Here is a 14,796-nt window from a genome sequence, read left to right on the forward strand (position 1 = left end):
CTGCACAGCAAAGGAAACAGTCAACAAAACAAAAAGGCAACCCATGGAATGGGAGAAGATATTTGCAAATGACAGTACAGACAAAAGGTTGATATCCAGGATCTATAAAGAACTCCTCAAACTCAACACACACAAAACAGATAATCATATCAAAAAATGGGCAGAAGATATGAACAGACACTTCTCCAATGAGGACATACAAATGGCTATCAGACGCATGAAAAAATGCCCATCATCACTAGCCATCAAGGAGATTCAAATCAAAACCTCATTGAGATACCAACTTACACCAGTTAGAATGGCCAAAATTAGCAAGACAGGAAACAACGTGTGTTGGAGAGGATGTGGAGAAAGGGGAACTCTCTTACACTGTTGGTGGGAATGCAAGTTGGTGCAACCACTCTGGAGAACAGTGTGAAGATTCCTCAAGAAATTAAAAATAGAGCTTCCCTATGACCCTGCAATTGCACTGCTGGGTATTTACCCCAAAGATACAGATTTAGTGAAAAGAAGAGCCATCTGTACCCCTGTGTTTATTGCAGCAATGGCCACGGTCACCAAACTGTGGAAAGAACCAAGATGCCCTTCAACGGACGAATGGATAAGGAAGAGTGGTACATATACACGATGGAGTATTATGCCTCCATCAGAAAGGATGAATACCCAACTTTTGTAGCAACATGGATGGGACTGGAAGAGATTATGCTGAGTGAAATAAGTCAAGCAGAGAGAGTCAAGTATCATATGGTTTCACTTATTTGTGGAGCATAACAAAGAACATGGAGGACATGGGGAGATGGAGAGGAGAAGGGAGTTGAGGGAAATTGGAAGGGGAGATGAACCATGAGAGACTATGGACTCTGAAAAACAACCTGAGGGTTTTGAAGGGGCGGGGGGTGGGAGGTTGGGGAACCAGGTGGAGGGTAATAGAGAGGGCACGTATTGCATGGAGCACTGGGTGTGGTGCAAAAACAATGAGTACTGTTACGCTGAAAATAAATAAATTAATTTTAAAAAAGATGCTCAGCATCACTAGTCATCAGGGAAATCAAAGCAAAACCACAATGAGAGGTCACTTCCTATCCACTAGGATGGCTATAATCAAAAAGTCAGATAAGCTGCGACGAGGATGGAGAGAAATCATAACCTTCCCCCATTGCTGGTGAGGAAGTAAAATGGCGCAGCTATGTCATGGGCTGGACTGTGTCCCTCTAAAACGATATGTTGAGGTCCCAATCCCCAGCATCTGAGAGCATGACCTTATGCAGAAGTAGGTTTTTTACAGAGATAATCAAGTTAAAGTCAGCTTCTTCTTGTGAGCCCTAATCCAGCATGCCTGGTTACTGGATACTGGAGACGGGCAGACACAGAGGGAAGACAATGTGAAGACATACAGGGAAAATACCACACGAAGACAGAAGACTGGGGAGATGCTGCTTTAAGACGAGAAGTACCACGGATCGCCAGCAAACCCCCAGGCACTAGGGAGAGGCAAGAAATGATCTCCTCTACACCTATTAGAGGAGCGTGGCCCTGCCAACACCTTGCTTTTGGACTTCCAGCCCCCATAAATTTCTGTTGTTTAAAGTCACAAGTTTGTAATTCTTTGTTACAGCAGACGTAGAAAACTAATAGAAGCTACTTTGAAAAACAATCTAGCAGTTCCTCCAAAAGTTAAGCAGAATTACCGTACGACCCTGCCATTCCACTCCTAGGCACATACAATTGGCCCTTGAGGGGGTTAGGGGCACCAACAGTCTGAGCAGTGAAAATCCCCATTTAACTTTTGACTCCCCCAAAACTTAACTACTAATAACCTACTGTTGACTGAGAAACCTCACCGATAACATCAAGTCAGTTAACACATTTTTTTCATTGAAATTGGCACATATTTTACATGGCATATATATTACATACGGTAGTCTTACAATAAAATAAGCTAGAGGAAAGAAAATGTTAACAAAAACCTCATAAGGAAGAGAAAATACATTTACCATCCTTCCAAAATCTGGGTATAAAGTGGACCTGTGCAGTTCACACCTGTGGTTTTTAAGGCATCCAGGAGAAATGAAAACATACAGTCACAGAAAGACTTGGACATGAATATTCATGACAGCGTTATTCATGATAATCGAAGATGGAAACAACCCAAATGTCCACCCATTGATGCATGGGTAAACAAAATGTGGTAGACTCTCGTGACGGAATATTATTCAGCCACGAAAAGGATGAGTCTTTAAAACATTACGCTAAGTGAAAGAAGCCAGTCACGAAAGCCATACATTTCTATTGTTCCATTCATATGAAATCTCCAGAACAGGGAAGTATGTTGGGATGGAAAGTAAATCACTGCTTGCCCAGGACTGGGGCAGAGGTGGGGGGAAAGGGTGGTTTCTTTTCAAGGGGACGATAAGATTCTGACACGGATGGTCAGTGCCAGACCAAGAGAGAAATGATGGAGACGGGTCTACAGAAACTGTAGACCAGAGGTTCTCAAACTTGGCTGCCAAGGGGACTTACCTGGCAAGGTGTTCATTAAATCAACTTGATCAAGAGACAATTTAAATACAATAAATGCAACCCTCTTAAGGATATAGTCCATGGGGTTGGACAGATGTATACATCTGCCTAACTATCACCACCATCAAGATAAAGAACATTTCTATCACCCAAAAAAGTTCCCACACACCCTCGGCAAGCTTCCCACCACCCCCAGTTCCAGAAAACTACTAATCCGCTTTTTGCCACCATGGCTTCCGACTTTCAAGAACTTCAGAAAAACGGAATCATCTAGCATGCACTTCTGTGTCTGGCTTCCTTCCCTCAGCGGTATTGTCGACATTCACTCACAACGCCATGTGTAACAACAGTTCGTTGCTTTTCGTCGCTGGGTCATTTTCCATTGGCCCATAATATCACATATTTCTCCACCCATCTGTTGTTGAATATTTGTTTTTTTTTCCGGTTTGGGGTTATTGTGCATAAAGCTGCTATGCATATTCATGTATTTTGCGGACGTGTTTCCATTTCTCTCTGGTAAATACCTCGGAATGGCTTTGCTGCGTCAGGCAGCAAGTGTGTGTGTAACTTCATAAGGAATGGTCAAACTGCTTTCCGGAATGGTTGTACCATTTTACACTCCCAGTGCTGGTTGCCACTTTTAAAAATCCCAATGCCTGATCTTGCCCCAAAGCAACTAAATCCGACTGTGGGGAGAAGGACCCAGGCATCATTACCGCCCTAGGAGATTTTCCTGTATAGATAAAGTCTTTAGAACCGCTGCTATAATCTCAGGAGCCCTGGGGCAAGCAAACAAGCAAAAGACACATTGTATTTGCCTGCACCATTTCCTCGTGCCTCCTTGATAATGGACAGAAGAGAAGAAACACATAAGCAAGTATCTTGCCGAGTCCACACTTTGCCCTATGTTGGTCACTCAGATTTTCCCCACCTTCCAGGAGTTAGGAGAAGGCAGGAGGAATACAAAATAATAAATATTGGCAACTTTTTCACCACTTGATCTTGAACGTGGCATTATAGTTGGGTCATCACTCTCAGTACTCCCGAGAGCCCTACAAGATAGGTCCTACTCTCATCCCCGTCATATGAGGGACCTGGCGCACAGAAAGGTTAAGGAACTTGCCCAAGGTCACACAACCAATTAGGGGATGCAGTCAGGATTTAAATGCAATACTCTGCCTTCAAGGCCAAAGAACAACGGATGGGTCCTGGGGCTGCGAGCCTCCCCCAGTCCAGCTATACCCCGGAGCAGGAAAGTACCCCAAGCCTCCAGTACAACCACGAAGGAAACACAAGCAGGTGTGTTTATGAGAGTGGGAAAGGTGGCGTGTCGTAAGACTGAAGGTGGGGGTTCATTATAGGATTTCCTTTCCTTTCAAGCTTAAAGGATGGGATTTAAACCCCTCTGGTACAGGAGAGAAGACCAAGTCATTGCTGGTGCTCGGGACAGGGAAGAGCCAGGGTCTGGGAAGAGGGAAGGAGAAAGAGAAAGAGAGAAACAGGAGATGAGTGGGGGCTGGAGGCTGAGGTGGGGACAGTTTGCCTGCCCAGCAGTCGCCTGGTACCTTCCTTTCATTCACATCTGACCTGGAATGAGCATTCTGCTGGAAGGAGCAGCATTTTTCATCTGGAACTACTATTTTAAACAAAGGGCAAATCAGGAGCGAGAAAAGCATTTCTCAAAAACATATTAGGGTGGGGCGCCTGGGTGGCTCAGTGGGTTGAGCCTCTGCCTTTGGCTAGGGTCATGATCTCAGGGTCCTGGGATCGAGCCCCATGTCGGACTCTCTGGTCAGCAGGGGGCCTGCTTCCCTTCCTCTCTCTGACTGCCTCTCTGCCTACTTGTGATCTCTCTCTCTCTGTCAAATAAATAAAAATCTTTTTTAAAAAAAAAACATATTAGGGCTTAGGGAAATGGTGTGGGCTACGTGGGTACTCCTCGGATCATCTTTGCAACTTTTCTGTAAATCTAAGACAACTCTAAATTTACAAGTTCCCTTTAAAATAATAGATAAATAGATGAGAGTTAGCTAGTTTGATAAAATGCACCTGGAAGTTGTGGAATCCTAGAGTGGGGGAGCGAGAAGAAACACAAAACGGAAGAAAATTTGCCGTGTGTATATACACTGTGCGTTTGCTGGAATAAAAGTGGAAGACAAATCCTGGACCATCCACTTTAACCCTCAACAGGAGAGAAGCAACTGGGGACAGATAAGGACCCCATGAGGCAGAGGGATGGGGACTAAGGAGGCTCGGAACTGCCTCCTTCAAGGGATTCGGAGTTGGAAAGTGGAGGGTGGCACTTCCATCCACTGGGGTGACTCTCCAGTGCCCAAACCAGCCCCCTCTCTGTCTGTCTCACTCTCTTCCCTTCTCACCTGCTCCCCACCCATAGATTAGGGCAGTGCTAGAATCATGTAGAAAGCCTCTGGACCTTAGCTGAGTCGGCTACCTTCCCCAGGCTCCTGTTTTGGATCTATAAAACAGGGCTGCCATGAGCCCAGCCCACCTCACAGAACCGAGAAGGTGAATGAAGATGTTTGTGTATTACAAAATTCTGTGTCAATAGAGATGATTAAACGTTTCTAGTCACGTCTGTTCAGAATAGCCCCAAACTGCAAATAACCCAAACAGCAATCAACAGTGGGATGGATAAACAAACTGGTTTGTTCATAGGCTGGAATACAACATAGCAGTCAAAAAGAATGAGCCGCTGTAATATGCAAGGACAGAATGTTGAGTGAAATAAGCCAGGGAGAAGAGTCAACCGGGGCATCTGGATGGCGCCGTCGGTTGAGCGTCTGATGCTTGGTTTCAGCCCAGCTCATGATCTCAGGGTCATGGGATCGAGCCCATGTCAGGCTCTGCACTCAACACGGAGTCAGTTTAAGACTCCCTCTCCCTCTCCCTTTCCTTCAGCGCCCCCCCCCCCGCATGCTCCTTCTCTCTCTCTAAAACAAATAAATCATTTTTTTAAAAAGAGTAAATGTACTGTATGATTCAATTTATAAGAAGTTCAAAAAGAGGCAAAACTAATCTATGATGGCGGAAGTAAAACCAGAAATTTCCTTTAGGAGATATTGACTCGGAGGGGTGCAGAAGGGCACTTCCGGGTGCTGGAAATGTTCTAGATCTAGATCTGGTTCATATACAGGTCCAGCTTACTGACGAGTGTACTTGTCGGTATGTGAGTTATACTCCCGCTAGAAAATGAAAATGACCAAACGTATGCGGAGTGTGAGTCTCCGTCAGAAGGTCAGAAGGCTATTTGGAAGGATATTACAAAATGATTTTGCTGCTCCTTCTCTCCCGTTCTCATGCCCTCCCTCACCCCATTCCTCTGCCTCTCTCTAAATAGGAAACTCTTGTTCCTCAACATTCCTTTATTCCACTCCTTTACTCCTTCATCGGACCCCCTACTATGAGTCAGGGACTATTCTAGAAGCTGAGGGTACAGACTAACTCTCAGCCCTCCTTGGTGCAATTAAACAGGTACTTCACATCTACTCAGGGGCCCCTGCTCAGCAGCAGGGAGCATTTCTCTCAAGCAGGTCCCAGGGCAAGAACTGGGCACTGAATATCTGATATCCCTTCCAGTCTTCACCTGTGGTTCAAGAAAGGAGAAAGGCACCTACTGTGTGCTGGTGTGCATTTATTTCTCTACAACATAGGTCACAGAGCTAGAAGGCAGCAGGGGTAGAGGGATAGGTTTGATTCCTACCTCTCTGCCCTTCCCAACACTGCCAAGGACCACCCTCCCAGGAGCCAGGTCAACCTCGCCCGCTTTCTGGGCATCCGTGCAGTCAGCCTCCAAGGTGGGCCCTCCACTGATTCTTGCCTCCAAGTAATCATGTCTTTACATAGGTCCCTCCCATAGTCAATGACAATGACCTAGACAATGAACAGGATTCTATAAACATAACAGTATTTGTCTTCCAAGGCGAGGACAAAAAGACATTGTGGCCACCACGTTGCTCTTTCTTGAGTCACCCACTTTAAGGAAGCCAGCCACCATGTTGTGAGGACACTCAAGCAGCCCCATGGAGAGTGCCACGGGGCAAGAAACTAGGACCTCCTGCCAACAGCCCGTGCCAACTCACTAGCCACGTGAATGAACCACTTGGAAGCAGCTCCTCCAGCCCCAGTCAGGCCTTCAGATAACCACAGCCCCAGCTGACATCTTGCCTGCTGCCCCACGAGAGATCCCCAGCCAGAACCAGCCAGCCAAGCCACTCCCAAATTTCTCACCCATGGAAACTGCATGGGATACTAAATGCTTGTGGCTGCTTTCCACTACTAACTTTGGGGGGAGATTGTTACATTCTATTGCTGTGTAAATAATACAGCCTCTCTCAGATCAGATTGTGGTTCATGTTGCAAGAACAGTCTGGAAGGTGGCATGTTAAGGCGTCCAGAACTACGCACTCTCCAGAGGGGTGACCAGTGCAGGCTGAGTTTGAGAGGACAGGAGAGAACACACATATACAAGAAATCCCCAGCATGTGGGAGAAGAGCTGTGAAATAAGAAATCAAGCAAAGCAGAAAATCTTGGCACCTTCTTCCCTAGAAATTTCTCACACACTCCATCTATCTCGGTAAATGGAACCACGTGCACCCAGTGACTCTAGCCAAAAACCTGGGAGTCATCCCTGGGCCCATTCTCTCTCACACACCCAACATCTCATTCATCAGCCAAGTTCTGGGCTCTACCTCAGAAAGTATCCCAGATCTGGCCCCTTTTCACTGCCTTTCCGGCGAGCACCATGGACTGAGCCACCAGCCTCCCCCACCTGGACGATGTCCACAACCTGCTGGCCCATCTCCCTAGCCTACCCTGTGCCTGCTCAAGTCCAGAGCAGCCTTCTCAAAAAAGAGATCTGATCATGTCCTATGTGCTCAAAATGCTCCAGGGCTCACTATTCTCCAGTGACATGACCTTCTTTCAAGCATTTGATAAGCTCATCTCACCTCAGGGCCTTTGCACTTGCTCTTCCAACTTCCAGGTCACCAAGGAACATCAACATTTGGGTTTCACCTCATGTGATCCTTCCTCTGAAAAGTCTTCCTGGGTCACATTAGCCTAATCACTCTCTAACACACTGCTTTAGTTCATTTCCTTCATAGCACATTTATCCTACTTATTGTCTGTCTCCCCCAGGAGAATGTCAATCCCATGAGGACAAATGCCTTATCTGTCTTGTATACCCAGAACACTGCCTGGCCCTTGGAAAGAGCTCAGTAAGCATTTGTGTAATGAGCACTGTCTAGAGGTAAGGGGATGGATGAGATGACCTCCAAGTTGATCTGGTTATAAAATCCAGAGGACAGAGCTCTGCTGTGTGCGCTGGGGCTCCCACCGCCCTTCCCGGCAGGAGGAAAAGGCAGGGCAGTAGTAAGATCTGTGGTTTTAGGGGAAAGACTTGCCAGCTGGGTGGAGTGCACACCACCAGTGCATCCCATTTCCTATAGAGGAAAATCCTCTAAAAGGCTCTTTCTGTCTGTCTGGCCATGCCCTGCCAGTCCACCTCTACCCTCTGGGCTGTCCTCCAGGGCTAGGCAGAGCAGAATTTTCCTACAGCCTACAGCCTGGGGGATTCTGAGTCCCCAGCATTTCCAAGAATTGCCAGGCAGGTTATGCCCCCAGAAGTCATCTCTGGCATCCCTCTGGCATCTCAGCCCCCATTCAACCAGACTCAGACCCTTCACTGCCAGTGTGTTCATTCCCTCAACCTGTCTAAAGGCATCCGCTGCGGAAAGAGACAGAAAGCCAAGGGGGAGGGGCAGGGAAAGATTAAGGAACATCAACAAGATGGGATCTTCAGAAGGAAGCACCAAGGCCTAGGGACAAAGATGGTGAGGAGTTACACCAGGAGACCTTGGGAAAGTCATTCGCCCTTTGGGTGCCTCAGTTTCCTTATTCATAAAACAATGAGATCTTTCAGCCTGTTTTATGACATGATGGGATTAAAAGAATAAAGTCAGATAATGCGCTGAAGTGCTTTCTAAAGCCCAAAGCGCTGTACAAACATTCATTGTTATTAAGAGAAGCAGGTGCAGAAAAGAAGAGAGAAAGGGAGTAGACAGGGGAGGAGCGAGAAGGCGCAGCCTCTGAGGTTAAAGGGTGGAGAAGCTCTGCTCTGGATGAAGAGAACAAGGAGGCAGATGGAGGGAAAAGCAGAAACTCACTGCCTGCCCCCACCAAGGGAGACAAGGCTGGGAGAACCAGAAAAGCAGAAGGCGATGGGAGGGGCAGCTCTCCAGGTGTGCCCATTGCAAGCCAGGCCCTTTGCACTTCTGCTAGGAGAGCACTCCTACCTGGAGTTTACTGATGGGGAGACGGCCCCTGCAAGACCAAGGACTTTGCTTGAGCAAGGTCACCCGGGAGGAAGTAGATTACCTTGCAGATCTGTCCGCTCCATGAGACCCTTCTCTAAAATACTCCTTGGCGCTTGGAGTAACCGGTTGATGATAATGACCAGTTACTCCATTCTGGAGCACCTACCTTACATCAGGCACTGTCCTGGGCACTTTCACACCCATTATCCCGTTTCATCCTCATAATAACCTCTTCTTATTCCAGTTCCCTCGAGCATGAAACAGGCTCACAGAGGTTGCATGACTGGCCCAAGGTCATTCGGCAAATAAAGAAGCAAAGGATGAGATGAACCAGATACTGAGTCTCCACTGCCCCGTGCATGCTTCTGAAACTTCCTCCCTCCTCCTTTCATTCACTGAACTCCTTCCAGAAAGATCTGGGGTGAACAGCAAAGGTGGGCCGCAAGGGCAGGGTGAAGATGAGCCGTCATGGCGGGTGGCGCAGACGGACAGGTAAGCCCTGGCACCTCCACCTCCAGAAAGCTGGGCGCATGTGACAGAACAGCCGCCCTCCCAGATAAGCCATCATAACCCAGCACTCTAAGAAGCCCGCTCCTGACCCATCACTCCTCTGTTCAGGCCTGAGAGGATGCAGCAGGGCTCCAAGCCAGCCAGCCAACCCTCTAGCCTTCTTGCCTCAGTTTCCTTCTCTCACCTAGGCCAGCCTTGAAACACCGATAGGGAAACTGAGGACCAAAGTGCCACCTGGCCAATAACGAGAGTGAGATGGTCTCGAAGGAGGTTCTGTGCCCAGGGAAAGCCTGACCTCCGACCTCATCCCCACTTCCCCACCTATCCCGTTTTCCCGCCATTGGCCTCCTTTGGCTGTGGCCCCCATCCCAAGTTTTTCCAGACTGCCTGAATTGGGCCAACCAGGGCTCTGTGCCGCCCACGGGATAAATGAAATGCATCCCCCTCCTCCTTCATACCCCGAACCAGCGCACCCTCCCCCAACTAAGGGAAATACTTTCAAAGACCCCTCCCTTGGAGCTTGGTCCCCGCCAGCCACCTTCAGGAGCTGCCCAGACCCCGCGGTGTGGCCCCTCACCCCCGGGCCTGGCCTTCACCTTGACCCGAGCCGGTTCCCGGCCTGAAGCTTTGCATAAACAAAGAGCAGGGCAGGGGACGACCCGAGCACCGCCCCCGGCCCGCCGGCGCCCCCTGCTCCCGTCCCGGACCCGAGCCAGTCCCGTCCCCGAGTCCCCCGCCGAGCCTGCCGGCCCGCGGCCACTTACCTTGGCCTGGCATTTCCGATGACAGGAGAAGCTGCAGACTGCGAGAGGGCGAGACACAGAAAGAAAGTTTAGCCGCGAGGTATGAAATGGAAACTCGGGCGAAATCTCCTCCCACCCCCGCCCGCACTCCGCTCTCGGGAGGGAAGGAGGGAAGGAGGGAAGGAGGGAAGGAGGGAGGAGGGGGCGGAGGGGGGCGGCTGCCGCAGCTCCCCGGGGCCTGCGGGGCGGGAACGCCCGGGACTGCGGACCCGCAGGCCATGGAGGCGCCGAGCCCCCATTGCCAGAGCCCCCGGGGGGCTAGCATGGGGAGGTGGGAGGGGCAGGGAGAGGGGCGGGGGCGTTGGGAAACCGACTCCCCTGCTGGATCTGTGCCAGGGGCAGAGGTGGCCGGGACCCAGGCCCCGTGGCAGCCGCGCCAAGGAATACGGCTTGGGGTGGGGTGGGGGGAGTTCTCCCATTACATACACACCAGGCAGCCGGCACCCCGGGAACCATGATCTCTGACTCTCCTCCAGAGAGAGACACACACACCCGATTTACGGTCCAGGAGAAGACGGGTGCACGCACACATCCACACTCACCAATAACCACTATCCCCGTGCACTCGGCCAGACATGTACACATACACATATATATACACACATAGCCTCACACACTCGCACTCATGCCCCAGGGAAACCTCTGACTCAGGGGCACCAGCACACACACTTTCACAGGACACCCCCAGCATACAGTGCAACACAGGCGTTGGACGCGGACACACGGATAGATGAGCTTTACACAGGCTCACACACTCCTTGTGCATCATTTGAAACACACACGCGCGTGCACATGTGCGTGCACACACACGCACACACACACACACACACACACACACACACACACACACACACGCACAGCAGACTTAACTCTGCCCTCCCACCACCAGAAGCTGGAATCAAATTTCCTATGGGGTTCCCTCAGTCTGGAATGTCCCAGCCCTGCCTGCCCCACCCCCAGGGCCCTCCACCCTGGGGTTTGGTGGTCCCCTCCCACCAGGTCTCACGGATAAGGTAAGGGGTCTCCTGAGTTGAGCTTCTGCACTGACTTGACCTTGTTAGCTGCTGAGACAGGGCAGGGGTGCGGGGTGGTGGCAGGAGTCAGGGAGGCGGGGAAGAACAGCCCCAACCCCAAATCCTTGGCAAGTCACAGCCCTGGGCCACAGCCCGCTGCCATGGCCTCTTGGATCTACAGTTCATCCAACCCCTTTCTGGCTTTGAGCCAACCTGATTCTCAGCAGAATGCAAAAGGGGGAGACTGAGGCATAGATGAAGGCCCAGAGCTGCCAAAAGAGGGCTGTCCATACTAAGGCTTCTGATTGCTCTGTAGGAGTGGAAGTCTGGGATGTGACCTTGGCCACTGGCCCTGCCTGGGACCTTGTTCTCCCAGAACCTAGTCCTGGCCCCAGCTCAGGCCTGTGACTCAGCTGTTGCTGAGCAAGCCTTTCCTAACCCCACCAGCCATCCAGGCCAGCTCAGGGACTTCTGCACCCCTGACCACACCAGGACATACCCACCCCTGGCCACCCAAATCAAATCATGCCCATCTGTCTAGCCTTTCTGCTTCTCTCTTGCCTTACCCCACCCCACCCCCACTATCCCGAGGATGGCAATTCCCCTCCAGACACCCCAGCCCCACCCCCATGCCTTCTTTCCTGGCCTTGGAATGTGGAATTGAGAAAGCCTCAGGCCATGTGGCTTGAGCTGGCCCTTCCAGCCATGCAGGCGCCCCACTGGGCCACTACCTCCAAACAGAAGGACCTTTCCCCTTCCTCTGCTGATCAAATCCCAACCCTCCTGGAATAAGTCCTGGGCCCAGCCTCTGTTCCCTACCTCCTCCTCTGTTCCCTACCTCCTCGCAGGAATCACCACACAGAGCACATTTCCTCCACCGCCTTAGTCCCTATAACTGTGGGCTCCTTCAGAGGAAGGACCTGTCTCTCTCTCTCTCTTTCACTACATAATACCTGGTACACAGTAGAAGCTTAATAAATGATTAAGGAGTTGGACATGACTAAAGATCTCCCCTGGAGTTTATGTGTTCCCCCATTTAATCATTCCCACCCCACTCTCAGCTTTCCCTTGAGCCATACCCTGCCTGCCCCCAACATTTCATGATCCATCAAAAAAGCATTCCCTAAGTGTCCACTCTGGGCCTACTGACTCCAGTTCAAGATACCAACAGCACAATGACCTCTGGGACTCCAACTTCAAGTATCTGACAGTTCACAGAATGCGCCAAACCCTTTCCTACCTCAGGGCCTTTGCACTTGCTGGTCTGGCTGCCTGGACCATTCTTTCTCATCCCAGCTGTCTGTCCATTGCTCACCAAGCCAAATCCTTCTTCTCCTTCTAGAATCCACTGAAAGCCATCCATCTCCTCCAAGAGCCTTTTCCTGACCACCTAAATGACATTAGGCACCTCCAATATTCTTTTTCGGCAAGACCCTGATAATTTCCTTCTTAATAGACTTCATAGTCTGAAGTCAACATGGGTAACTACTGCTTGCTTATGAATAAGTGTACCTCCCTACACTAGACCTATGAGGGCAGGTAGCATGCCTGTCTCATTCACACCAAATCCCCAGTAGCTAGAACACTTTTTGATCCAGCCCCTGGGACACACAGCTGAATACAGCATCTTTGTGGAAATGGCAAGAAGGTGCCCTTTCTCCAGGCAGATTCAACTCTGTACCTGGGTGCATGGTCTGGAGAGCAACGTGTGGCTGCTTCCAGTGCTCTCTCGGGTAGGTGCCCTTGGCAGTGAACAGCCTGCATGACCGTGTGGGGCAGCCCCGCCTGTTGCACCATGGGCAGACACTCAACAAACGCCCTTGGGTGGAGGGCAGATGGAGAGATCATTGGGCAACTGCAGTACAGTGAGCCGAGGGCTCCGTGAGTGCTGGAATGCAGAAGGTGCCCTTGAGAGCTCTCCAGTGGGGAGCAAAGGAAGACCTTCCCCAGGCCCCAGCCCGGAACACAAAAGCTCCGCAAACTCCACTCAAGTGGCAGGTTCCCAGCAGCTCTGCCGGTGGATTTGGAGCACCCGTGCCCACCCCCAGAGAGGCCCTCTTGGGCTGAGCGCCCTCCAGGAATGGTGCCCCCTAGTCTGGCCACCTTTCTCCGGTCTCCCCCAGGGGGCAGAATTTCCTACTCTAACTGGCAGTTCCCCTGCTGTCACATGGAATTTGGGCATGCCACTCTCTACTGGCTTCCCGCTTTCCAGATCCATGGCACGTTCAGATGTGCTCCAGGAAGGGAAACTGCAGCAGCCAGTGTTTTCTGCCTCCTGGATGCACAACTTCCTGTCATCCTCTCCCACAGCGAATGGTGCTGGCTTATGTACCTCACTGAATATTGTAGAAACGCTAGCATGTGACTCCTGAGGCTCTGTCATCAAAGGCATAGTGGCTTCAGCCCTGGTATCTCCGATCACTGGCTCTGGGGGAAGCCAGGTACCACCCAGGATGCGTGAGGACCCCCAAGCGATGCTATAGAGAAGCCCACATGATGAACAGCTGGGGTCCCCCACCACCAGTCAGTGCCAACTGGGCAGGCGCGTGACCAAACCACCTTGCAAGACCCTCCGATGACTACGACCCCAGCTGACATCCTGACTACATTTGCGAGAGGTCCAGACCACCCCATGAAGCCACACATGAAACCCTGACCCTCAGAAACCATGTGAGATCATAATTTCATATCTGTTGTAAATTGCTAAGTTTGGGGACAAATTTGTTGTGTAGCTCCAGATAACCAACACAGACACCAGAGCCCAGGAGCCCTCAGAAAGCAAGAGACGAAAGGCTGATGCTGGACACTGAGGCCAGAAGCCATCTCCCCAGTCCTTCCTTGTGCCCCAGGAATAGGCATGTTCATCTCTGAAATTCCTTCTTCCCTTTCCTTCCCCCTACCAAGAACTAGTCATCATGTCCCAGAAAGTAACTACACAGAGACTGTCCAATCTCCCTCCTTCCTGCCAGTTCGGACCAATTATCCTTTCCTGGGCCCTATCTCTCGTCCAGCCTTCCCCGCCCCCTTTCATCCACAGAGCCGCAGGCCATTCTCAAGTGCAAACTGACCACATTGCATTCTTGCTCAGAACGGTCTTGTCCAGCCCCTCAGCACACTTATAACGCCCTTGCTGCCACTTCCAGCCACTGCCCCAAAAGAGATCTGCCATCCTGAACTCCCCAAAAGGACACTGAATCTAGTACGTCTGAAATGGGGAACTCATATACATCCTCCAAGGCCTGTTTCAAAATGTCCCTCCCTGGATAATCAGGCATTCAAAGATGATCCCTCCCTCCTCTGTGCTCCTAGTGAGGTCCTGTTCAACCTGGCAGTGTTGTGTCCTGCCCCTTCTCCTAGCACAAGGTCTGACATACAGATGGGGCTCAACAAATGTGGTATAAATTGAAAAACTGGAAGAATTCTTCCCAGCCTAAACCACTGGGACCGATGCTGATGTTCTGGGGCAATGGAAGAGCCACAGGAGAGGGTGGATGAGTCCCACTTTTCCGCTCCAGCCCCTGCTGGGAGAGGGCCAGTGTGGACCATGGCCAGTGCTTTCTGAGTGCCTCTGGACACACACCACCCATGATCCAGCCTGGTCCAGCTCTCCATGT

The 14,796-nt window shown here is 50.7% G+C and overlaps 1 protein-coding gene across 5 annotated transcripts in view; it reads right to left on the minus strand.

Annotated features, from left to right (window-relative positions):
- The window catches only part of TNS1 (tensin 1), a 225,321-nt gene that overhangs the window by 160,648 nt on the left and 49,877 nt on the right, over positions 1 to 14,796 (minus strand). For all 5 annotated transcript variants that reach the window (XR_006820300.1, XM_046019222.1, XM_046019223.1 and 2 more), the window contains exon 3: positions 10,131 to 10,168. Coding sequence is in view for 1 of the 5 variants with exons in the window: in XM_046019225.1 (XP_045875181.1) it covers positions 10,131 to 10,168 (38 nt within the window). In the remaining 4 variants the exon portion in view is untranslated. The remainder of the gene's footprint in view (positions 1 to 10,130; positions 10,169 to 14,796) is intronic.

This window comes from Meles meles, chromosome 9 (genome assembly GCF_922984935.1).
Source record: "Meles meles chromosome 9, mMelMel3.1 paternal haplotype, whole genome shotgun sequence".
Taxonomy (NCBI): Eukaryota; Metazoa; Chordata; class Mammalia; order Carnivora; family Mustelidae; genus Meles; species Meles meles.